This window comes from Apium graveolens, chromosome 9, assembly GCF_009905375.1.
Source record: "Apium graveolens cultivar Ventura chromosome 9, ASM990537v1, whole genome shotgun sequence".
In the NCBI taxonomy this organism is placed as follows: Eukaryota; Viridiplantae; Streptophyta; class Magnoliopsida; order Apiales; family Apiaceae; genus Apium; species Apium graveolens.
Window position 1 is genome coordinate 280,385,864 of NC_133655.1, and position 25,574 is coordinate 280,411,437.

Consider the following 25,574-nt stretch of genomic DNA (forward strand, 5'->3'; position numbering starts at 1 on the left):
ACCACAGAGCAATCTGTGAGTCAAACCGTGACCCCAGTCATAGATGCTTATGCACTCATTTTTCTGGTGAAATGAGTATGATTAGCCCTATATGGTCTTCCTCTAATCATATGATCACATATTACCTCTTCTCAGCCACCTCTTATTTCTGTAGGTCAAACAACATTTGAGCCTTTCATGTGAGAATAAGAGAAAAGATTGAGTGAAAAATAAAGAATAAGAGAGGCAGGATCCTTCCTGGAAAAAGGAAATAAATTAAAATAAATTTTTGTAGAAACCAAATAGGGAGCCATTTCTAATTAGTTTCATCTTTTGTGAGGGAAAACAATAATTTCTAAATAAAAAATTAGACAACAATTTCATCTCAAGGGGTGTTACCAAGATCAAGATGCCACTCATTTGAATATCAAAAGAGACTAATTTTTAACCCTATACATATACTCAAAGAAAACAGATGATTTCTGTTGTAATTCTCTTTAGTGTTTTGTGTACGAGGGGAAGTTGATGAACAACATTCTATATACACTTCTCGACGATGATACAATGTGCTATCAAGTATCAACAGTTAAGCATATTTCACTTGTGTACTTCTTGTTCATAGATGATGTATATGTTCCTCAAAGTCATCAAGTAGAACCCAATTTAACCAAGTCGCGGAAGGAATCAAGTAGATGCAACTCACATTGTTTTCTAAAGTTTCTGTCCCAGAATTTGGTGTTCCGCTCATCAATCCATCAGGCTCCATAAGATACTCCAACCTGAAGCTTGCATAGCCTCTGTATACTCAAAAGTCAGACTGATCCGATACAATAGCGATCTTCTTTACAGCAACTGTGCTTGTAGCAATAAGTAGAAAGCACATTGCTACAGATGACAATTGCTGTCTTCACAGATAGAACAACAATCCACTTCGTTACCATGACGACAATACTGTCTTCCTAACGTCAGCTTCTGTCAAAGAGAGCATGCCTTGCTGCTTTTGAATTTCAAATACCGTTGAATCGTGACTAGTCACTAGTCAGTGCATGAATAGGGCAAAAATAGACTTCCAAATTTATGGAATAATTTTATACGCATATACATTGTCACAATGATACACGCAACTCACAAGCATATACAGGTTCTACTAGAACAAGAGGTATCTAGGGGTTACTTTCTGTCATGTCTCCGGTTCAGTGTATGATCTTGCTTCATAACTTACAGTACAGAACCTGGACTATAATCTGACCGAGTTCAAAAAATAACTATATACATCTCAGAGCACCTCGTTCACAACTATATTATACATTCTTTTTCCTGACAAAATTTTAGGCAACTCACCATTGATTTGTTACCAGAAATCTCCACAAGAACATTTCCCACCACTGAAGCGATGAAATCTATTTGCATCTCTCAAAATGATTTCACGGCTTGACACCTTGGATATATATTTGATGGCATTATGACAGTCCCCACAAACTCTAAGGTTCTTAATTACCCGGATTGTCGTACATGGAGGAGTGCTTAGCAGCCCGAAAGCTATAGCTAGCTTCTCACTATGGTAATAGAGAGCACGTTCCTTTTCTTCATCCTCCACATCAAGCAATACGTAATCCTTATCAGGCACGTATCCATCTATTTTTATCATCTTTATCATTTCCTCTACTTTGCCATATATCACATCAGCATGAGGATGGGATTTATCATCCACCACAAACAAATGTACTTTATTTTTAACATCTATCCAACTAAACCCAGGATCCTTCTTAATATTCTTACTCTTCATCATTTTTCTAGCATCAGTTACCTTATCCCATTGGTTGGCACTCGCATAGATATTTGATAGAAGAACGTAAATAGATGATGAATCAGGTGGTTCCAAAGCTAAGAGCTGGTTAGCTATCCGCTTTCCGGTTTCTGCATCACCTTGACTTCTACAAGCGGCAAGCAGAGCTGTATACATTGAAGAAGAAGCTTTGTACGGCATTGATTCAATCAGTTTTTCTGCCTCTTCAACACGTCCTGCACGGCCAAGGGCATCAACGAGGCAGGAATAGTGCTCAATCTTAGGTTGAATGCCATATTCATTATACATTGACCGAAAATAGGAATTAGCTTCAGAAGTCAGGCCAGAATGACCACATGCAGAAAGAACTCCTATAAAGGTAACCCCGTCAGGTTTTATGCCAACTGATATCAAACTGTTAAAAAGTTTAAGAGCCTCTTTGCCATGTCCATGTTGAGCTAAACCAACTATCATCGCATTCCACGGGCCAATTTCCCTCACATTTACTCTCTTAAATAAATTATAGGAATCTTCTATATTCCCGCATTTAGCATACATGTCAATCAGCGAAGTCCATACAAAAGTATCTGAAACATAATAAGACTTGATCACATTGGCATGAATTTGTCGCCCTTGTTCTAATGCAGTTAAGGAAGAGCACGCTTTGATAAGAGTAGCAAAGGTGTATTCATCTGGTGCTATACCAGATTCCCTCATCTGATAATAGATTAAAAGGGCACGGTCCTCATCACCATTTTCCAGGCATCCCGAGATCATGGATGTCCATGCAACTTGATCAGGTGTAGGAATCTCTTGGAAAACTGTGTGTGCATCTGTCATGGCTCCACATTTAACATACATGTCAAGGATTCCAGATATGACAGTTAAATCCAAATCAAATCCGAACTTTACCACACATGCATGAATTTGTCTGCCTTGTTCTAATCCAATCAAGCGGCTGCAGGCATTGGCCACAGTTATGAACGTGATCTCATCTAACCTCTCGCCACTTTTCTGAATTTTAGCAAAGACTTCCAACGCTTTTTTACAATCGTTACAAGTTATATATCCAGACATCATAGCATTCCAAGACGCTAAATCAAGCTCGTCTTGATCTTGTAGAAGGAACTCCGCTTCATTCATTCTTTCATTTCTAGAATAAACATCAATAAGAGCTGTGAAAACAAACTTATCGGCAACCAAGCCAGTTTTTAGTGAATGCGCATGAACTTGCTCACTGAGAAACATTTCTGCAAGCAAAGAACAAGCCTTCAATACACTGGCCACGGTAAAATGATCAGGCCTCAAGCCAACAGATAGAAGATCCGAAAACAAAGTTAATGATTCCTCCTCCAAACCACCTTGTACACAACTTGATATCATTGAGTTCCATGAAACCAAATCCAACTCCTCCATGTGATTGAATACTTTTCTTGCAGTCATTAACCCATCTACCTTTGAATACATGTTAAGAAGACTATTAGCTACACGCACATCACTATCTAAACCTGATTTAATAGCCATTCCATGAATTTGTTGCCCCAACTCTAAGTTATAAATATTAGTTATTGCGGACAGAAGAATTACAAGCGTCACATCATCATAGCGTACCATTGACTTGTTCATATCCATAAAACATGCAACAGTAGCCCAACTCTCACCATCTTGGTGATGCCTAGACAAGGTTTTGTTCCAAATCATAACATCATCGACATGATCATACATAAATAACTTATAGGCATAGGCATGAACCTGGTTCATAAACGTTTTTTCTTCTTCCAAATCAACCGTGGAAAACCCACTAAGAAAATATTTTACACTATCAGCATCCAAATAACCACTCCTATGAAACAACGAGAAAAAAAGCAAAAATTGTTTCCGAACCCCCAATTCCATGTATCCCTTAAGCATCACATTCCACAACACTGCATCCCTTTCGAACATATTATTAAACAAAACCCGAGCATCCTTAATTCGACCAAACTTACAATAAATATTAACAAGAGCTCCTGAAACAAACGAATCCATCTCTAACCCAACTTTGACCGAATACCCATGAACCATTTCCGAAACCCAAACATACCCCGACATCAAAGCCAATTTCAACACCGGAGCCAACGTGTAACCCGAACCACCAAACGAACTACCAACAAAAAGCCTAAAAACACGAAACCCCTCTTCGACATTCCACTCACCACTCCCCGCGTAAGCCGCCAACATCGAGTTCCACGAAACAAGGTCTCTCTCAGGCGCTTTATCAAACACATTGTAGGCATACTTAAGAGACCCACATTTCCAGTACATTTTAATCAAATTATTAGTGAGGAAACGATCTGCATTGTGGCCGGAAGTGATAATGAGGGCATGAATGGTGGTTCCGAGGAGTAAATTGGATGTCGAGGTTGCGAATCGAAGACGAGAGAACCAGGGCGAAGATGATGAAGATGTTGGTGGATAGTTTGGGGTTGAGAAAGAAGAGAGATTGCGGGAATAAAGAATTATAATGTTTCGAATCGGAGATCGCCGGAAAAAAAATGGCCGGAGGTTATGGTGTAGCTGATGCATTTAGATACAGAGTTTCCCTCCAATATTTTCAAAAAGGGCTTATATAAGGGGGAGTTCGTAATTCGAAACGAGTCGAGTTTTTAAAATATCGAAATATTAATATTTTGATTTTTAGAGTTATGATTAAAATTTGGTCGAATTAAGTGATTGATTTTTACAAAAATTAACTTAAATCCCGTGCGAGTTTCCGTTAATATTTAAATTTTTTATTTATCCCGTCATATTATAATTTTAAAATTATTTATCTAAATATATAATAAAAATAAATTTATAAAAAAATAGTAGGATAACTGTGGTTATAGTTTAATATGACAAATATAATATATCTAGTAGTTTAACAATTCAATAGTTTAGCGGATATATAACCCTATTTTTTTATTTTTTTAATAATAGGATATGCTGAGTTGTAATTTAATAATTTAGTAGTTTAGTGGATATATAACACTATTTATTTATTTTTTTAATAACAAAAATTAAAGAATAACCATTGAACCAAATTATACTACATTCCTATTATTATAATATAGTATAGATATAGATAATATAGTATAGATATAGATAACATTTAAATAGAAAGGGTGGTGACATGTAACATATTTTTACATATTAGGTATATTTTTAAATTTTTTCTTGTCAACTAGATATTATAATCAATAGGTACATTCCGTTATTTATCAAATGACATAACTTGCCGCATCACGAGTTTCGAGCTTTGATACGAGGAGCATATATACCTTGCAAGTCCCCATATTATTACAAAAGTTGCTAGCTACACACTTGGAGAAAGTTTTGGTAAACAAATTTGGGTTTTCTAGCATTTTCTTGCTCGTCAACATATAAACAGGGGGTTAAATTAAAATTTCAACTACTATTTTGTTTTTTCAAAAACTTGGTTTGGAAATTCCAAAAGTATTGATGAACTCAAATTTTAAGCTCAAAATCACTGTTCTAGATCTTCCTACCCTCAATAAAAACTAATTAGTATATAACATCATGATTTGCCGATGCTTAGAATCCCCCGTTGCTCGAGCTCTGATAACATGCAAAGACAAGCCGAGTCGAAAGAACTTTTCTTGTCTGCTCTAGGATGTCCACTCATAACAATAACATCGCGATTTGGAATTGTAAAGGTGATCTGCGACACAAAGCTACTGAACCCTTGCCTCACTTCAGGGCCTTCTCCGATTTTAAAAGGAAATCTGCGATGGAAGTTGGCTACGAAGTCAAGACAACTGAACAAAAAATTGTAAAGAACAGAAGAGTGATGGAACTGTTAAGCATCAACTAGGAAATAATTTGTTGTTACATAACTTTCACTTACCTTGACCTCTCCTCTGTGGTCTCAAATTTAGGCAATGGCCATTGTTGTTTCTTGCATACATCATAAAGAGCGATTCGTGGCCCACCTTTGCTCATATTAATTGATTCGAGAACTGCATGAATGAAAATGAAAACAAAACGTGCAGAAGAGGTCATTATCTTAAATGTAGATAAAGAAGTTGAATGTTCTTAATTAGTGTCGAGCGGGGAGATGTTAAAGAGTATAAGATCATGTTCGGGCCTTTCACCACCTTAAGGTTTTAGAGCGACTGGTTACTTAACAGGTGACAGGCATTTGCGGATAAAGAAGTTGAATGTTAATATTCAGTGTTGAGCATATAGACAAGTATTTGCACTCTACAGAGTAAATTCATTCTGTTTAATTCACTTTACATGTGCATATAACCAACACAGATGTGAAAAGACCAAAGAACATTGAACTGAATAGTATCCCGACATCCTTATGAATTCCATCTCCTCAATACTGTTTAACGAAGGGACAACTAAATTATTGTATTCTTATATGTTTGCTTACATGGCATAAGCCATATATGCAATTGATCCATGTCACTTACTAAATTGTCTACTTGCTACTAACTAGGTCACAGGTTTGAACACTAGAAACAGTCTCTTAATGAAACAATTCCAGACTCCAGATAATTAGGGTAAAGCTTTGTATATCAGAACTTTCCATAAGATATTACTGCCGTAGGAGCCTTGTGTACTGTGCACAAAATGCGCATTTACCTAATCAGGATTGGGACAGGGCTGACAGGAAACTAAATACCTCTATCCTTGCAGATTGTGATTTTGAAATTGCTTACCCAGGGATCACATAGAAGAGCACTAGCATCACAAAAACAAATAAAAAATACCCAGGGTAGACATGTAATAGCATACTATTGTTGTTTTGTGAGTCAAGCCGTCGCACACCAAAAAATAGTAAAGGAGTTCATATATTGCAGTATTGCACATGTTTAACAAATTCTTTAAAGAACAAAGTCAAGGACTTTTATCTAATTCTAATCTACATGCTGTGTATGTTGTATAGCTCCTTCAATAAGCATGAAGTGATTACTGTTGTTATTTTGGTTTAGTTACTAAAATTTAAAATTACTAAGCAACAGATCCATGCATTGTAAATATAGCTATTTTACAAATAAATGGAAGAAATTGAAAATAGAAATGGAACATACCGATCATATTGTTTTTAGGACCATTGACACTAGGAGTTTGAGTCGTGGTTTGCATCTTACATGCCTTTTGCCTCTTGGGGGATGAAAACAGAGTCAAAGCTTCAGGATGTTCTTTGTTGCAGATCGTAATTGCTGAATTCAGGGGAGAAGAGGCAACAGAAGAGTCCTTAATTTGTTTTCGCCGTGAAATTCCTCTACCCTTTTATTAGGAAACAAAAATATATTATGAGTGAAGAAATGTCATATATCTTTATAATATGACATGGTTTAGCCATTGGTGGTAGACATTATAGTCAGGTAATCAGTATAAAATGTTAAAGATTTTAAAATTAGGAGATTTGATTGCATCAGACAATCCAAATAAGTGACCTTTCTCGAATGACTTGTACAAAAGTAGAAAATATGCATAGACCAACGATTATATCAAGATATCAAAATTCAAGTTCTAGAAGTAAATTCAAGCACTACGCAATAAGTCTCCACAGTATTCTTCTATCACGATTCTAATTATAGGGATAGGCTTACTTCTAGATCTTTTAGCAACTGAAGAGCTGCCTGCGCCTTTGCAGCTTTCCTGGTTTGTCCAGATCCCTCTCTTATCAACAGTGTATCTTTTAGCTGTACACTAAGCTCAGCAAACATCACTTCTCCTTTAGTTAGACAATTGTCTTTAACAAATAACCCGAGAGAGTCACACAACTCAACCAATTCACGGAGCGGGGGTAGTTCAAGTTTATCGGGTGTGACGATTGGTGATAATATCGGCTTAAAGATTCTCCACACCTCTTCCAAATTAAGCCTGCTATCAATTAATATTGCCCCAGCAATACTCTCCACCAAGTCACCAAGTGCCTGTAGCAAACATAAAGATTTTAAACTGCGGGAGGACGATAAAAGGAAAAAATGAATCCTAACTGCAAGCCTAAAGATGTAAGATAATAGTATTACACATTTGAACACCAAAGTTTATGCAAGTATTCTGCATTTAATGAATTAATAAGACTAACAAAATAAATTTTATTAAACCGAGGTAGTAAGCATTTTATGTAATATATCTAATTCTTATTTCCTTAGATTACTTAATCGATGTATCTTATATAATTGATCCTATAATGATTTTGCTTTTTTGTGTCTAGCTCTCCAATTGCGAACAAAAATATGTATAATGATGATACTGGCATGCAGTTGGATCATTGCAAAGCATAGCGTCTTGATCTCGGAAAGTATTCAAATTGTGAATTACAATGTAAGGGGCATACATCAGATGTGTCCCCTATTGTTCTTAGATGAGTAAAACTAGAGAGATTTGCATTTTAAGTGCTACTCTATTACTCTTAGTTGTCTTTTGGTGTTTTTTAGTGTAATTTGATTCATGTTAATGAGACACGCTAGTCACAATCATGTACTATCCACCTCACGAAATGACTTATTCTCACCTTGGGACATTTTGCAGCAGAGGAAGTCTTGTTGCTGCTGTACGAACCTGAAGCAAATCCTGCAAACTTAACTATTTGATCTCTGAGAAGCCCAGAGGAGTGTTGGAGATGAAGATGAAGATTTTTTCTGACAGCCGCTTCTGCAAATTTTTCATTATTGACGGAGGCCGATCTCAAGTCTGTTAAGTCGCCTGGATCAATATTCTTGTGCCTTTGGTACAGGTACCATGTAATAAGTATGTCCAACACGGAGTCACCCAGAAATTCAAGCCTCTATCAAAGAGTTGCAAAAGAAAATGCCAAATCATACATCACTTGCGCGTTACATTAGAACTAGATGTAAAATTATGCAGAAATAAAATCAATACTGATACATTATATACCTGATAACAATAGCCACAGCCCACGTCTTGCTCGCCAGAGGCATGTGTAATGGCCTCCAGTAACAGACCCTTGACCAAGAATTGATACTCTAACTTCGACTCTATGATCCCGATCTCTATTGCTTTTGGGCTGTAAAGATGGAAAGATGCCTTCATAATAGCTTCATCAAGCAGCGAGTGCTGAACTTCAACATCCATACCAAACCATTTCATTAGTTGAATTGAGGCAATCAGTCCACCTCCAACATAGTATGCTCCTATAAGGGCCTCAAGGCAATCAGATATAGTTTTAGAGCTCATCCACCTATGACCCCTATCACAGCACTTTCCAACCATAACTTTGGTGTCTTCTGTTATAAACTTACTGTCTAGAGGGACATAGGCTGTATCCACTCCATGTTCACACGGAAAAAGACGTATAGACTGCTGCCCAGGCGCAGTCCAGCGTCGTGGATCAAAAGGACTATCTCGGATATACCCCTGTCAATATATGATGCAGGATAAATTTCCACAGTAACTTGTTTAGTTTAAGAAACTTCACTACAATGCAAGATGGGTCTCTGACTATGCTCTGATGCTAGACATAAAAAGAAACAAAACGAATAACACACTTACACAACTGTATGTAGAAATAGATATAATACCTGTATCTTTTTATCAGTTCCCAACTTATGCAAAGTGGAGTTACGAACAGCATTTGTGCGGCAGTTAGATAATTGACCTTCATGTTTGTTCGGATATTTAAGAAAGAGGTAGCAACTCGTTGCATATTTCAAAACTGAATCTCCAAGTAACTCCAGTCTTTCCATGGAGAAACTCTCATTACATTTCATAGTTGTGAGAGCTTCCAAAATCTAAGGATAAAACATAATAATTAGATTATGTAGGTTCAAAAGATATCGAAAGTAATAGTATAAAGAATTAGTAACTTGGACCAAGTAAATCACGAACCAGTGAGCTTGATATTTGAATGTTTCCACAATCACTATTAATCTCTTCTCTAAGTTGGCTGGCCAACATTAAGGACTCCAGGCGGTGAACTATCGATGGTAGCAAGTACACTGACTTTAAAACACTTAATCCTACATAAACAAAAACCAGAAGTTCTGGTGGCATGCGAACAAGGTCGTAAGGCTTTCTTTCAACCTTTTTACTGCTGGTTTCATTTTTCTTTTCAATTAAATAACCTGATATTTGCATTAGAAAATAAGCGCAATCAGTAAAGCAAGAATTTTATTTTATTTAGATGTCGACTTTAACAGGGAAAAAATGTTAAGTCGTGTTATAATATGATTAATCACTACTAGAAAACAAACCTTCTTTGAAATCAACGAGAAGATTGTGAGCTTTATGACTTTGTTTCAGTAGCAATAGAGGCTGTGCAGGACGTACAAGAGATATCCCATACCTTATTGAGGGAAATGATTTAGATGATAAGTTTAGTAAGGTCAACGATGCATGCAAAGTAAACAGCGAATTTAGTAAATGATATACTTACTGTTTCTGAAAGTAGTCGGTAAAGGACGTATAATTTATTGGTGCTTCATCAGAATATCCATCAAAATTACTATCAGCAGAAGTGTCCAGAAGTACTTCAACGACAGAATAAATTCTTCCCGTGTGAACTGATACAACGACCATATCTTTGATATTCGGTATAGGAAGTACTCCGTTTGCGAAGTGTATATTACCTACAGAACTGAGATCGCTCCAAGTCACATCATTGTTTTCTGAACCCCCAATAACACTGCCTGATTGTACAGCACTTAACCAGGCATTTATCTTGAGAAACTCAACTGCAGAACCACATGTCTCTATTATCGTCCAATCAATTTTCCAGGTTTCTTCACTAGGTATATTTCCAAACTCCAGTGGTAAAAGCAAGTAGATATTTGATGGGTTCCATAGTGAGGCATCACTCTCAAACAAAAACTGTCTTCCTTTTTTCGATTTTGAGTTAATAAACAACTTCCCAAATACCCCATTGAAGAAAAATTCTTGGAAGCACTTTGACTTTCTCACCTGGAAGAATTATGCTTAGTAGAGATGATCATTCCAAAAGTAGACACATTGAGATAAATTTATAATTGTACCTGTTCTGCGTCCAAAAGTACTCGTCCACAAGAAGAAACTGAAGACTTGACAACCCTATCGACCAAGTATAAATCAACTTCCAAGTTTGCCACATCATCTTCAAGCTTAGACTCAACCAAAAGAATAAAACTTGAATAGTGTTCATCAGGAATGTCACATACAAAATCTAGTTTGTAGGCAAAAAAATATGTGTTGTCAATCATCTCGCCCCATGTCCCGGACAGTGCTCGAATAGATGTTGTTCCATGTAGTTCTTTCCTCTTTGTTGTTCCTAAAGACATAAAAAAGGAACACCTAGATGGTTATGATAAGAAAAGATGAATTACCAACTTGTATTGAAGATCTTAAACCATCATATGGATGTTGTCCTACATCCAATTGACGTGAAAATTAACTAAAACAATAACCTCAAAAAAAACAATTTCAAAACTAAAGAAATAACAATGATCACATGATAACTTTCAAGGGTGTCAATATATAATGGTAAGAAGATATTAAGTTTTTCTAGTAAAACTGTCTGTGCTGAAGCCTGAAAGGCAAGCCTGCACATACAATACAACTGAAGAAATAAAAATACTCATAGAGCAAGCTAGAGTTCTTGATATTGCATCTAATAATTTTCCAGACGAAAAACAAGATAACTTTCAAGGGTGTGTGAATAAAATGGTATGAAGATATTAAGTTCGGGTAGTAATACTGTCTGTGCTGAAAGGCAGGTCTGCACATTTAATACAAATGAAGAAAAAAGATACTCATAGAGCACACACTAGAGTTCTTATCTTTGCATCTAATAATTTTTCACTGTTGCATTTGCCAGACGAAAAACGGAGATGAGAACACGTACTTGACTATCCAACCCTATCATAATATCGTCAAGTCAATGCCATAAGATCGAGTTGCAGACTCATGGTAATACACAGTACTATATATGTACTTTAACTGGATATATGATGGAACAATTCCCTTCAGATGCAAACACATTCAAAAAAATGCAAAGTACTTTTCAACTATCATATAAGCATCAAGTTTAACAAATTATCAAATATCTTCTTTAAATACAGGAAGTCTACATACACACCTGCACTTGGACCTTTGTTCTTTACAATGGAAGCATTTTTATCTGGTTGTTCATTTACTGGGACAAGATGATTATCGAGAGCCCCAAGCTCATGCAATTTCTTACATGCAGCAAGGCAGACAAGCTGCTTTGACAGGTCGGAACTCCTACAAGAAGGGCCAGTTAAAGTTTTAAATGCTGCATTGGGAGGCAGCGTCAGTACACACTGATATAAGTTCTCTGACGATGAGATTTGAAAAATGGGCCTTGGACTGTAGTACCTGTAGAGAAATACTGTTAATCAGGAGATTATGATTAAGAATCCTCAGTCCCTACTCATTCGCGAAAGAGTGGAAAATATAGAATCCAAAAACAAAGCAGAAAATTGTATACTTGTCATGTGGGAGTTTTTGACAATATCTGTAGATGATGCCCACGCTAGAATCTTCAGTAACTGATGCTCCAGTAAGAGACACAACGTATGTACTAATATCTTTAGTATTACAAGGTTTTAAGATTGAGGCATCCTCTTCTCTGTTTAAAGCAGTATCTCGCATAAGATACTCGCTTTGTATGATATCAAACATCTGCTCTCTTTGCTTTAAATTTCCCCTGCACAGATATACTTTGTGAGGAATAAATGCAGTCTATAAATTATGAGTTCAATCCCAAGTACCATTTCATTCACAAATTTACTTTTGAACAACAATATTGTTTATTCAATGATTTGTTTGATTTATCTAGATCAATGTGCAACATGTTTCTGTTGAATCTTTAACACACCCCCTCAACCGTACCATACTTTTCGCTACGATTAAACAAATGGGGGTGGGAGGACTCGAATCCGAGTCTCTCCCTAAACCAAGATCTGAAACTATGTTAAGTAATCAGTCACTCTAAAACCTTAAGGTGATAGAGTAAGGCCCGAATAGGATCTTATACTCTTTAACAGTTTCTGGTACAAAATTCTATGAGTTATAGTCAGTAATAATTGGGCAGACGTATATTTACCTCTCTAGCATCATCACATACTGGGAATTTTTCTGACGTGCCCTTCCCCGTGATTGAACATAACTACGAACTGTCGTTGGCAGGTCAAAGCGTATCACAGTGGAACAATTAGGCACGTGAATGCCCTCCTCAACAACATCAGTGGTAAATAAAAGGTTCACCTGACACAAAATATAAAAGACACACATGAAGTTTGTGCTAGTTCAAATTTGGGAATGCAAAAACTGTTTTCTTCAGAAAAAGTTGAATTTAGAACTACAAAATGGGTCATTGACTAATTAACAATATAATTTAAAACTTCTGGAAGCCCATAATATATGAGATACTTCTAAATTTTTGACAGAACTACCTTCCCAGATCTGAATGACTCCAATGTTTCCTTCTGCATTTTTGGCGTCAGGGCATCAGAGTTATTGGTCCCAGTTAGATATGAAGCCGAAATATGAGATAATTTGATAATTTTCTTAAAAACCCGTTCAACAACTTTTGCTGTTATGATTTGATCAACAAAAACTAAGCAACTTACTTGTTTGGCTTCCCTGCAATGAACCCCCCAAAAAGTAAAAGTTTGAGAATAAAATAACATATGGATCACATGTGAAAACATTGATCGATTGACAATGCTGGTTTACCCAAAAGACTGAAAAAACTGAAGGAGTTCATAAAGCTTCGTGGATATAATGCCTGTAGACACAGTCTTTGAATAGTCGTATCCCACTTCCAAAAAACTTTCATGGCCTGAATAATTTACAATATAAAACCAACAATTTAAACCCTAAATAGGAAAACTTTCCTGATTAGCAGTTTTAGATTAAAATTGGAACTCTCCTTAAATGAGCATGCAGAACCAATAAAACAGACTCTGTGATCAAGTCTTTACATAAGCCCCTCAGGCAACAGAGAGCTTTAATATGATTTTCCAGCTAATAATTGCTCTTTATATAAAGTTTTTTTTTACAAACTAATAACAACAGAAAATAAAGACACACAAGAGTTTGTAGTCTAATAATTGCTACTTGAAATGACACACTAGTACAAAATGATAAGATTCCAGTATATAAATGGAAATTCTTCATCTAAAAGAATAAAGCAATAGGACAGATGCTACTTCAGTCATTATTGTACGGGCTAAAATGAAGGGACCATCGAAAACATTTAGCAAACATACAGGATCATCAAACTAAGGTTTTGCATTCAGCTTACCCCACTTTAGAGCAATTGTTCTATAAAATCCGTAGAGGCTTCAGAGTTCCGACCTCTTACTTTCATAATTTCTTGAGTGTTTTATTTTCTCACATGGAATTCCAACTCTTACAACAAATTTTCCTAGTAAATTATATATTAACCAAATTTATATGAAGCTTCAACCACCAAGTCAATTTTTAATTTTAAATATACTTGGCATGGAAGGCTGAGATTTAAATTTTCCCCCATCTGGTTCAGGAAAATTGTTAGCCATGGACCAGCTCTTGATCGATAAAGAGAGAGAGATTTCAAATATTAAAAGCTAAAAAAATACCTTGGGGCAAGGATTCTTCAACGAGATATAACACCTCTTCTAGGTAATATTTAAATTGGAGAGAACTTTTCTTATATAATTCAAAATCCGTGTTGACATCGGGGGAGTTCTCTCTTAAGATTTTAACAGCCTACAATACAAGATTTAAAAATAAATGTCAAAACTATATGGAGTAGAGGCCTTGAACAACATATGAAAATTCAGGTAATCAAAAGGAGTTGAGAGTGTCATCTCAGATTGATAGTCAAAAGTGAGAGATTGTTAATTTGTAAAGCTTCAGGGGATTCTTTACTTTGTGAATAAAGAAAATATCATAACATGTAAAATGACAAGAGAAGCAGAGCATTCAGAAATGCTTACAATGATTATTAAAGAGACGGTGTATTTTACGAGAAATCCTGATGGTTTCACTTTAAAATTAATTTAATTTGTGTGTGTAAATACAGACTAATTTAATTTAATCTAAGTTTCAGATTATTAATGTAGAGGAGGAAAAAGGTAATTATATACTTGGAAATACGAACAATAACAACAATTACATATAAGCAAGGAATCTTCCTACATTTTTCTTAAATCCTCTCTTTGTAAACTTGAGTTAATTACAACAGAATCATACCTCAACAGCACATATGAGACCAAGATCGTCAATACAATAAAAAATCTTTTGATGAATGCTGGACATCCTGCTTCTAAGTGACTTCTGTTTATCATCCGTATCCTTGAAGCTAACAGGAAGTGATGCTTGCAACATGACCAAAGAGGCATCAAACTGTGCAAAGAAGATTGAATATAAATATCAATTTTACTGCAGGTTTAATAAGTGGCAATATGATATGGTCCGTCCAGATTACAGAATTCCTTTTTATAGCCACGTAACTGACTTATACACTTCAAGTCCACGAAGAGTTTCAGTTAAAATTTGTTATGTGATTATATTTAATTTGACACAGGAAAATATACATTGCAATAGACCTCAAAATTAATTTCAAGAACAAACTTTTGTTTTTAAAAAAATGATACTGACATCACAGTTAAAAGTTTAGTGGTCACAAGTCGATTACGTCCAGAGTGACCTGTTGACTCTTTTTTTTATCTGTGAAACAAATGGAGTGACCAATTTATTTATAACTATGTTACCCGGTCTCTTCATTTTACCTTCGAGTACCCGTGTCGGACACTCGACGACACTCGACACTAGGAAATGGACACTCAGACTTGGACACTTATTTTAGGCCAAAAACATATATATATTTTTCAAAATGTTGCCAAGTCCGATACTTGGACACGTGTCCATGTCGGACACCTCTAGCCAAGTCGTAACATAGTTTATAAGCTATGGGTGCATGCAGAGTGAACTAAAACATGTTACTGGTCCATGAAAACTTAGATCATAACCTTCAACCATGTAGACTGCAATTTCCTTTTTAAATCTGAACTGTAGCATACAGCAGGGTCATAAAATCTAAAGAGTTCCGTTGTAGAGGGGATGACTGATTCCTGTTCCGTCTTACTGTCAACTGAGTAAATCTGCATATTAAATAATAAATGAACTCACCCCATGTCAAATTAACAAGTAACACATAAGCAAGCACAACGGTGGAGTTTATAGATATATCCATTATAAGAAACAAATGGTACCTGAGAATCTAGCATGGATTCAAGTTCTGAAATTTGACGATCAGAGTCATTGACTGAAGACACACCTAGTAACATAATGTCTATTAATAGATGCAAAAAATGGAAGAAATAGTATTAATTTCCTGTTGACATTGTTTCTGTGGAATTTGATTCAATTTTCAAATAAGCCATCCCAAATAAAAAAAGCCTTCTTTTCTCCGGAAACTATCGTTACATGAACCTTTTAGAACATATTTAACTAGCTACAAGTTCCAGATCGAAACTATTCTAAACAAAAAAAACTGATATAATATTTTGAACGACAAAATAACTCATATATCTCTAATTATAGTCCATTTATACAATGACAGAAACAATTTGTCAACCGATACTCCTGCTAATCTATTCGGAATGTAGCCATACTCCAGGCTTGTATTCCAAATCAACGTATTTAATAATCTTTCACCAAGTTAAAGACAGTTGTTTCTTAAAAGAAACATCTTCAACAGAATACTTGTACTCAACTATCTATTGTTCATGAAAAACAAAATCTTACCTTTTTTAATAACAGGGGATGCAGTCATACCAAAAACCTTTGGCTTGTCTTCAGAATTGTGATAAAATTCCTTTAAAAATCAAACCATTAATCAGTAGAACTTTCAGTCATAGAAACCTATATAGAAGACAATTTGGCCTGGATTTCTACCTATATAAGAATGGTAAAGCCTTTTCCATTATATAATAGAAAGGAACTTTACCTTCATTAATCTTGCATAAGGGTGGTTACCAATAGCATGGTGGCATTCATCAAGTACTAATAAGCATATGATTTCAAATTTCAAAAACGCTTTCCTTAATGCATCTAGCAGAATCTGAGGGGTCATAACCATAACCTACAAGGTAAACAGGAGAAAAGAAAAGTGTAGGATTATTAACATTTTCATGTAGTAGGAAGATGTTAACATTGTATCAAGGATTACACAAAAGAAGCAATTAGAAACACAGATTCTCACTGCTTGACTGCTTCGTTCTTGTTAAAATTAACAAAATGTAACAGCTAAATCAACATTTGGAGAGGGAGGAAAGGAGAGAGGGAGGGGGGGGGAGAGAGAGAGAGAGAGAGAGAGGGAGAGAGAGAGAGAGAGTGGGGGAGAGAGAGAGAGAACTAGTAATTTAATTGGAAAAACTTAAATAAACTACAATAAATAGTATCATTATTAACTTGGATGTCACCATCTGCAACATTAAGAAATACTAATCTATAACAAAGGATAAGAACATAAGTTAGCGGCTTTCGCCTTAATGTTTCATTTAAAGGATACGTTCCATCTAATGCAGGAAAGAGGCTGATATCAGTACTTAAATAAGATTTGTGTGTACAGTGAAAAAGAAGCAACTCACATCATTTCGATTAATCTCCTTTTCCCAGGATCCAGCATCCCAAAAATCAACTCCTTTGGCACCATAATATTCATCAACTACGAGTTCGGTATTATCCTTTATAACCTCATATTGCTGCAATATACAAAAGATTGATTTTCCTCAGAAACAGAGAGAACGCAGAAAAGACGCGTAATTAGACTTCCCTCGCAGTAGACTGATACTTCGAGACGAGTAAAAAATGCATAAACAGCATAAGGAAACGTGATTTAAGGATATCACAAAATAGTACTTGAATATATAAGAAGAAATATCAAACCAGGGGATTGAGTACATAAGAATTGGTGAAAACCCACTCAAAAAAAAAACATAAAATAGAGAAGGAAAAGGATATCATCAGTCTTCAACTAACAACATAATTTCACATTTCAGATAACAGATAGGAAAAAAGGAGTCTGGGTTCTTGGAAAGATAAAAAGCACACAAACACTCAAATAAGAATCCAGAAAATCAAACAAGTAAAAGGGCATAAACTAAGACAACATAGATAGTGGAAATCTCGAAGTCAATACTTGATATCTTATTGAAAAGAAATCGAAACAAATTAGCTACAATTACCTGACATTAAAAAAAATCAAAGAACATACCTGGTGAACAAGGGCAACAGTGGGTGCCAAGAAAATGATCAATCTTTTTTTACCACTCAACTTGACAGATTTCGCAACTTCGTTGATTAGCATGACAGAAATCAAAGTCTTTCCAGCCCCTGTATCTAGATTTGCAATTGTATTTCTTCTCTTTGCAACTTCAAGAACTTTCTTCTGGTACCTATAATCATAAAATTAACATACAATTAACATCTTTAGATCACCCTATACATACAGTAAGGGCGCTGGTCCACATCCATCGATTGCAGGCAAACCATTTATCCGCCAAAATTTTCCGCGGACAGGAAGAATCCTAAAACCAAAAATTTAAGCACATATAGAGTGATTTGGCATGTATTAACATCAATTTCCCGTGTCAAGCTTATCTACGGAAATTTTTCTCGGACAAATGGTTACAACATGCAGGACCAGGACTCATACAATAAACATAACCAAGTACACTCAAATCAAGAAACAGTAATATATGCATTCTTGCTAACTAAAGATCAAAAAGAATCGAAAAGAAGCCTACTTTCGAGGCTCGAACCGAAGAAGAGAAGAAGTATCCACGTCCATGTTCTCCATTGGAGCAACAGGTGGGCTGTTACTCAAGCTATCAAAGTTTCTTTTTTTGGAAACCCTGTCTACTTCAGAAGTCTGCATGATTGATGTCTGTTTTAAGAAACACAACAAAGACGTGCAGTGTTGAATTATTTTTCTTTACAAAATCTTTTGAACAAGAATGAGAAAGGCATGAACAAGACTCCAAACAGTCATGCATACATGAATGTACAAATTATACACTGTGATATATGTTACATGTACGGGGGATGTAAAAGGACGTATAGAGTAACGGTGGGGATGAAAAATAATGGAGTGTATAAATGAAGTAATAAATCCATTCACGAAATTTCACAATTTTTTTGGGTTTTTAGGTTTTTTTTTTGGGTTTTTGCTGGGAAAAAATTATTTAATGCCTGTAACAAAAACTTTGAGGAAAAATTTATACAGTTAAACCTCTTTAAAATAATATAGTTGGAACCACGAAAAAATATTATTTTAGGGGGTTTATTATTTTATTGGATGTAAATATACATTGTGTATATTATGTTTGAACCGGAGAAAAATAATATTTTAGCGAGGTTATTACTTTATTGATTATTACTTCATCGAGATTCAACTGTATTTTTATAGTAAAAAATCTGGGTTGATTGATTTGAATAAAATTTGAATTTTTTAATAAAAAACAATTACAAAAATAAGTTATTTTTAATGTAAAATATAAAATCAGTATTAAAATATAATTTTGTAGAAATTTAAGATGTGGATATAATCTAAAAAATTTCTGCACAAATCTTACATAATTTATTAAATATTCATTTTAAAAAAAGTGTATATAGATGAACAAAGAGATACGACATTTTTTTCACATTTCTTTAACTTTTTAAAAAAAATTAATGTGAAAAGTAGCTGGTAATACTTGGAAAAATTATTTTGTCACGGTGCAATTTCCTAGGACAATCAGTGATTGTTCACTGTTCAGGGCCTTCAGGCACAATTTATTTTGCAAGGTGGGTAAATTTGGAATTACAAGAAAAAAGGTAAAAACCAATATAAGTAGCAAATTTAGAAGAAAATTTCTTCTTTTTCAGGAAGGCATATTACATAAAATATACTATCTCAGTCCCACCCATTTGCTGACACGCATTTTAAAATGGATGTAAAGTATAGTTTTATAAAAAAAATTTAAAATTTTTCTGTTCTGAATGAAAATAGGTTGTTTAAACTTTTATTCAGAAAAAGAATTTTTTTAAAAAAAATTATAGAACTATACTTTTTATTTATCTTAAAATGCGTACGGGGAGTAATATTTTTCTATTAGAAGTGATCTTTAACACAAGTATCTAGAAAGAAACTATACTAATCAGGCAACCTGTTGGACCTAGACCCACCCATATTGAGAGGCCCACTTGTATAGAAAGGCCCAAAGTCAAAGCCCACTTAAAAGCTATAAATATAGGTAATACATTGTAAAAAAGGTAGAATTATTGAATGAATCAATGTTACAAAAGAACCAATACTTGTAAACTTTAAATTAAATACACACTTAACAGACTTGAAAGTTCATGTCTGATCTATCCTTACCAAAACACAGACCCAAATACTAAAACATAGAGTGAAAATTTAACACTCATATCTTTCAGAAGCAAGAAATGTGTATGCATCCATGATTTTGGTACATATAATGATATAAACTTAAGGACGGAAGTGCGGAGCCAAGGGGACGGACTAACTTAGACTGAAACTCAGCTAAACTAAGATTTTTAATTGAGAATTCTTTCAAACTCCAACTTTTGGCTAGTAGAAAGTCAGTGTAAACACAGGGGGCGGACCAAGGGGGCCAACCTAGATTAAAACCCGGCTGAACTGAATTTTTTTATAGAGTTTTATTTTTAAAACCAACTTTTTTATAAAAAAAAAAGTAGAAAATGTGTTTGAAGCACCAGCTAACATTCAAAAATTAGTGATAACTCAAATTATCCCCGGCTCTTCCAGGATCCTGGTTCCGTCACTGTATAAACTAAGAATAGTCATTCTAAATAGGATATAACCTGATTGGCTATTTTAAAAGAGAAGCCTGAACAAACTTGCTGGATAGAAGCCTGAACAAACTTGCAGGATAGTTAAATCTTGAAATTATCCGCGTAAACAAAAATTTACATCAACTCAGTACCGCTAAAGTCAATTACAGAAGCAAATCTTGTAAGACTTGACATTCAACTAATAATTGTTATATATGTAAAACAATCACAGTATATACAGAATGCACGAAAAATGGCAAACAAATTTATTATGGCAAATCTAAGATGAAATGCAGCAAGCGCTAGATAACCTTTAAATGCAATAATCAATATATGTCTGTTTTTTGAATGAGAGAATGCGATAAGAAAATCAAGATCTAACAAATTTGTATATAAGATAAATTTAAGAAGACAATAACAATATATAGTGCAAGTACAAATTAGGGGGTGACGCGTTAGTTGTGTGAACGACGAAGGCTTCCCAAGAATTGCAAATGCATTGCATTGAACTATAGATTGACCTTCAAGGTGCAAACGTTTAATTGACCTTTAAGAAGCGATAATCAATCAATACAGTATAAAATATATTAAAACTTGTAGACTCTAGAGTGACCTAGTGCACAACAATTAATATTTATATGTACAAAAATTGATACAAATTTTTTGTAATAGCTCTTTTCGACATTTCAGGAGCAAACAAAGTGAATTGGTATTCCATAGAATCTAAAACCTTCTGATTAAAACAATGTCGCTGCTTAAAAATCAACAAAATATAATGAAGAAGATATGAGAATACTATACTTACAGATAGGAGAACTGTTGAATGGATGTGTCGACCAATTGTTGTTAAGGAATATTTATACCCGATAATTTAGGGTCTAAATTAGGGCTAAATCTAACGGTCTGGTTTATTGAAATGACAACTATACCCCTAACCTCGATTTCAAAAACCTCGTTATTTCGGTTACTTGTAGACTCTAGAGTGACCAGACATCAAAACCTCGATTTCAAAAACCTCGTTATTTGCATTATATAGACATCAAACAGCAAGGGAAACCAACATTCAAAAAGGCCCTTAAGATCTGGCTAAAACACGTCATCAATGAAACTAGACTACATAAAGCAACATCAATTTTATATAGATAAGGTTAAAATAAGATGGATATCCAAAGACAGCTTACAGAACCAGATAGAAGAAACCAGCCTGATTCTGATGTGTAAAATGATGCATCTGAATATAGAATAAGAGGATTAAAAATCCTGAAATGACACGATAAAGCACAATTATACACATCGAACATGTGCTATACTAGAAAACCAACTGCAATCCATTAATTTTTCAGGAGAATGGGTAAAACTTAAAATTTAATTATTTTCATATTCTGGCAAAAAAAATTATTTTCATATTATTAAGGAAACAAAAATTAGCATAAAAGGGAAATAAGTATAAATTCACTCTGGTCATAATTTTTGTATAATTTTCTTTCTGATTCTTCCTATATAATTCATGCTACTGTTTGTTTTCAAGATCAGGTACGATCATGTTCATTGTCTTTCTGACTATATGACTATATATACACAAATTCATCAATTTACATTGTATAAGCTACAGAAGATAATTTACCTTGCTCAAGATCTAATAATGAAGCAAGAAACATGGGAGGAAAAGTTATAAATCATAAACCGTACTGGACCAACTTATATATTTCTTGAGAACACAAATCGCAACTAATTTTCTTATTAATTTTTCATTTTTCAAATGGCCATAAATTACAATATCATATCTATATTCTCCAGTTCCCAACATGTGTTGAATAATGGGAATGCTTCAGCATATGTAGACATACAAATCCGGTGGCTAGTGCAAGAGATAGACTAATGATATATACAACTGTTGGCTAGTACTTGATGCGACTGAGTATCAATGCAATGTTATTTATTGAATATATCAAGAAAAGATCAAAGTTTACCTGATATCTGCTGCCCAGTCTCTTTAAACCTTGTGGAAAGTTCACTTAGCTTTCACGTGTTCCAAAAGATGCACAACTGCATCATCACGTTACACTGCTTGTCAGCACTATGGATATTTAACTGGACTAGAAAGAGTCGGTAAGATCAGAATATTTTTTTGTGTATGAATATAAGATGGACAAATAGAAGGTAAATGTACCCTCTACTACAGGGAAGAAGCCAGGATTTCTGGCGAAGGTGCAAATTCCTAGCTCAAAATATGTAGGATTTTAAATTTAAATATGGTTATTTTATTTTTTAATGATCTTAAGGAGTATAAACTTGTAACTAGAAACCAAAATATACTTTATATAGAATACGCAGGCAACAACTTACGGTCAACATAATATAGTTTATATATCTCTTGCTTATAAATAAAGGATACGTTCCTCAAAATTAGGCATCACGTGAAAATCGATTTTATTAAGGTACAAAGGTAAATTCAATGACATGTACACATCATGCTCTAAAGTTGTTTTGTCCCGCAATTTGGTGTTCCAGCAATCAATCCATCTGGCTCCAGCATTTTCTTCGACTTGGAGCTTTAATAGCCTTTGTATACAGAAGTCAGACTACTCTGATACATGGTGAACTCCTTCTTAGCAGCTATCTTAGTAGTGAAAACAATTAGTAGATTGCAAAAGGCTAGAATCAAACCAGAGAAGGTATAAAGTAGATAACAAGAATGTACTAGTTACAAGTAAACTTATTCATTCATAGATTAACAAGTAACAAATTAAAGAGTGTGCATTAGCTGAATTTGTATCTCAAAGTCTAATAAACGATGTATCTTAGGGGCCATTTGGAACATGGGATTTCAACCCTGTAAACAAAAATGAGAATGAGGTCCTAATACATTTTTGTATTGAAATCTCATTTCCATCCTCGTTAACCGGATTGAAATCCCATGATCCATATGGGCACTTAGATCACACATAAAACAAATGAAAAAAACAAAACTAAGATAAATACTTCAGTAATAATTTGAGAGAAAAGTTGGAGTTGCGTAAAAATAAATCTCTACATTACCATTCTTCTTGATAGATGGAATAATGTGTTTACATATCACGACAACATTCATAGCCTTCCCAACGGCAGTTCTATTGGAATATTGCGCTGTGCAGGTTTCAAATTGCAAGTACCTTCATTGTACCTGATTTGTAAATGCAAATTTTAACTACAAAATCTTCAAATGAAATAATTGTATGCATAAACAAGAAGAGCATGAAAGCATATATAAAATTATTCAAGAACAAGAGAGATAAAGGTTTACTTTCTGGATCAGATTTATGAAAGTAGAAGAATATGGTTCCGTTATGTCTCCAATTTGATGTTATAACAACTCCTCTACTATGAGCTTACCTGCTTGCATAGTTGCATGTCAAAACATAAGTACAAAACCTGGGCCACAATCTGACTGAGTTTAAATTAACTAATGTACATTTCAGACCACTACTTTGCAATTATTTTACACAACATATATATGACTATATATACATAACTCATAATTGATTCGATCTTACCAGAATTCTCCACAAGAAAATTAAGTACTAAATCGATGGAAATATTTGCATCTCAGGAAATGAATTTACGTTTTGAGACCCTGGAACATATATATGATTTCACTATGATGATCTCCACAAAAAAAAGTTTCTTTCTTACTCAAATTCTATTAAATGTAGGAGTGCTTAGCAGCCCGAAATTTAACAAAAAAAAATGCATTTTCTTCATCGTACAAATCAAGCAACACGTAGTACTTATCAAGCACTTGCTTATCTTCTTTTATCATCCTTACCATATCATATTTCATCTACTTTGTCATACAAAACACCAGCGTCTTTTATGTACCGCCTTGAACACTACAAGTAGCAAGCTAAACTATATACATTAAAACCTCGATAAATGAATAATCACGATAAATTAATATTTTTCCTGAGTCCCAACATAACAGAAGACAATGTATGTTTAACCTCGATAAACGAATAAATAGCTCTGATTCTAGACGTATTCATTTATCGAGGTTCAACTGTACACTGTCTGACTTGTTCTAATCCTGTTATAAGACCTCTCGGGAGATTTATCGAACATATGGCATGCAGACTTGCGAGATAAAATTGTCTGTGAGCAAGCAGAGTTGAGAAGAGAAGAGAGCTCGTGGTGTAAAATAACAAGGATGTTTTTAATAGGTTTCGCCGGAATCGGAGAAAATTTGGCCGGAATTGAAGTTGTAGTTGGTGGTGCATTTAGAAACAAAGTTTCCCTCCAAATTTCACAACCAACTGTTTTATGATTATATAGTTAGTAACCAGGTTCAACACATACATAAATTAAAGAAATCATTAAATATATTCCTTTTTTAAAAAAAAAATATTACAATTACGTTATTTTTTTGAATTTTTTTGTAAAAATAAAGTTACAATTTTTATTTGATTTACTATCAAAAGGAGGTTTGAGTCTATAGAGACCACGGAGACTACTTGTGTTCTGTAACCAATATCTTGCATAAAAACATTACAAAACGTATTATTTTACGAATTATATTTTATAAAGATCATTATTTTATTCAAAATCTTGAAAATCATACATGTACTACATGTAGAACATTACAAAATGTTTTATGTTTTATTCTACGAAACATGTTTAGTTTGCAGAACATTTGTTCAAATTGCAAAACATACACATTATACTTATTAAACTTAAATGATCTTCAAAAATTTTAATAAATTAGTGATATTCGTAAAACATACTTCACAAAATAATATATTTAATACTCCCTCTGTCCCATTGAATTCTATACGTTACTTTTCGGCACGCTTTTCAATGCTCATTTAAAACATAATTCCACAATATATTTTTTTTTTAAAAAAATTCTGAAAAAAAGTTTCATGTTTAAACTTTTATTCAAAAAAAAAATTTGAAAAAAACATTACGGAACTATATTTTATAAAGGTCTCGAAATACGTGCAAACAGTGCATGTATAGAACTCCACGG

General features: G+C 34.3%; 2 protein-coding genes across 4 annotated transcripts; both read right to left on the reverse strand.

Moving 5' to 3' along the window:
* Positions 1-294: 294 nt before the first annotated feature.
* Positions 295-4,205, reverse strand: LOC141683097 (pentatricopeptide repeat-containing protein At4g33170). Its single transcript, XM_074487794.1, has one exon. The coding sequence runs from the start codon at positions 4,067-4,069 to the stop codon at positions 1,331-1,333; it is 2,739 nt and encodes a 912-aa protein (XP_074343895.1). The 5' UTR covers positions 4,070-4,205; the 3' UTR covers positions 295-1,330.
* An 813-nt stretch (positions 4,206-5,018) lies between these two features.
* On the reverse strand, positions 5,019-24,847 carry LOC141684752 (endoribonuclease Dicer homolog 3a-like). Of its 3 annotated transcripts, XM_074489860.1 has the most exons (29): positions 23,856-24,847; positions 22,543-23,735; positions 21,754-21,832; positions 18,523-18,662; positions 17,991-18,171; positions 17,365-17,478; positions 16,722-16,856; positions 16,520-16,589; positions 15,985-16,049; positions 15,742-15,873; positions 14,963-15,115; positions 14,347-14,476; positions 13,460-13,565; positions 13,354-13,366; positions 13,177-13,209; positions 12,828-12,988; positions 12,210-12,428; positions 11,838-12,097; positions 10,759-11,030; positions 10,164-10,687; positions 9,982-10,073; positions 9,617-9,852; positions 9,310-9,519; positions 8,666-9,145; positions 8,283-8,555; positions 7,372-7,698; positions 6,847-7,045; positions 5,652-5,763; positions 5,019-5,529 (listed from the first exon to the last, which is right to left on the reverse strand). In XM_074489860.1, the coding sequence occupies exons 4-29, from the start codon at positions 18,651-18,653 to the stop codon at positions 5,322-5,324; spliced, it is 4,836 nt and encodes a 1,611-aa protein (XP_074345961.1). In that variant the 5' UTR covers positions 18,654-18,662; positions 21,754-21,832; positions 22,543-23,735; positions 23,856-24,847; the 3' UTR covers positions 5,019-5,321. The 3 variants fall into 3 exon arrangements, with proteins under 3 accessions (XP_074345961.1, XP_074345959.1, XP_074345960.1); XM_074489858.1 differs by having other exon boundaries at positions 13,177-13,366; XM_074489859.1 differs by lacking the exons at positions 21,754-21,832; positions 22,543-23,735; positions 23,856-24,847 and having other exon boundaries at positions 13,177-13,366; positions 18,523-18,733.
* Positions 24,848-25,574: the final 727 nt, after the last annotated feature.

Bases quoted from the DNA above. Each gene is read 5' to 3' on its own strand.
- LOC141683097 (XM_074487794.1), bottom strand. From the start codon at position 4,069: ATGTACTGGAAATGTGGGTCTCTTAAGTATGCCTACAATGTGTTTGAT.
- LOC141684752 (XM_074489858.1), bottom strand. From the start codon at position 18,653: ATGCAGACTTCTGAAGTAGACAGGGTTTCCAAAAAAAGAAACTTTGAT. The intron at 18,172-18,522 runs GTAGGCTTCTTT...TTATGATTATAG, and splicing joins CTTCGGTTCGAGCCTCGAAA to GTACCAGAAGAAAGTTCTTG. The intron at 16,050-16,519 runs GTAAGATTTTGT...TTATGTTACTAG, and splicing joins ATCCCCTGTTATTAAAAAAG to GTGTGTCTTCAGTCAATGAC.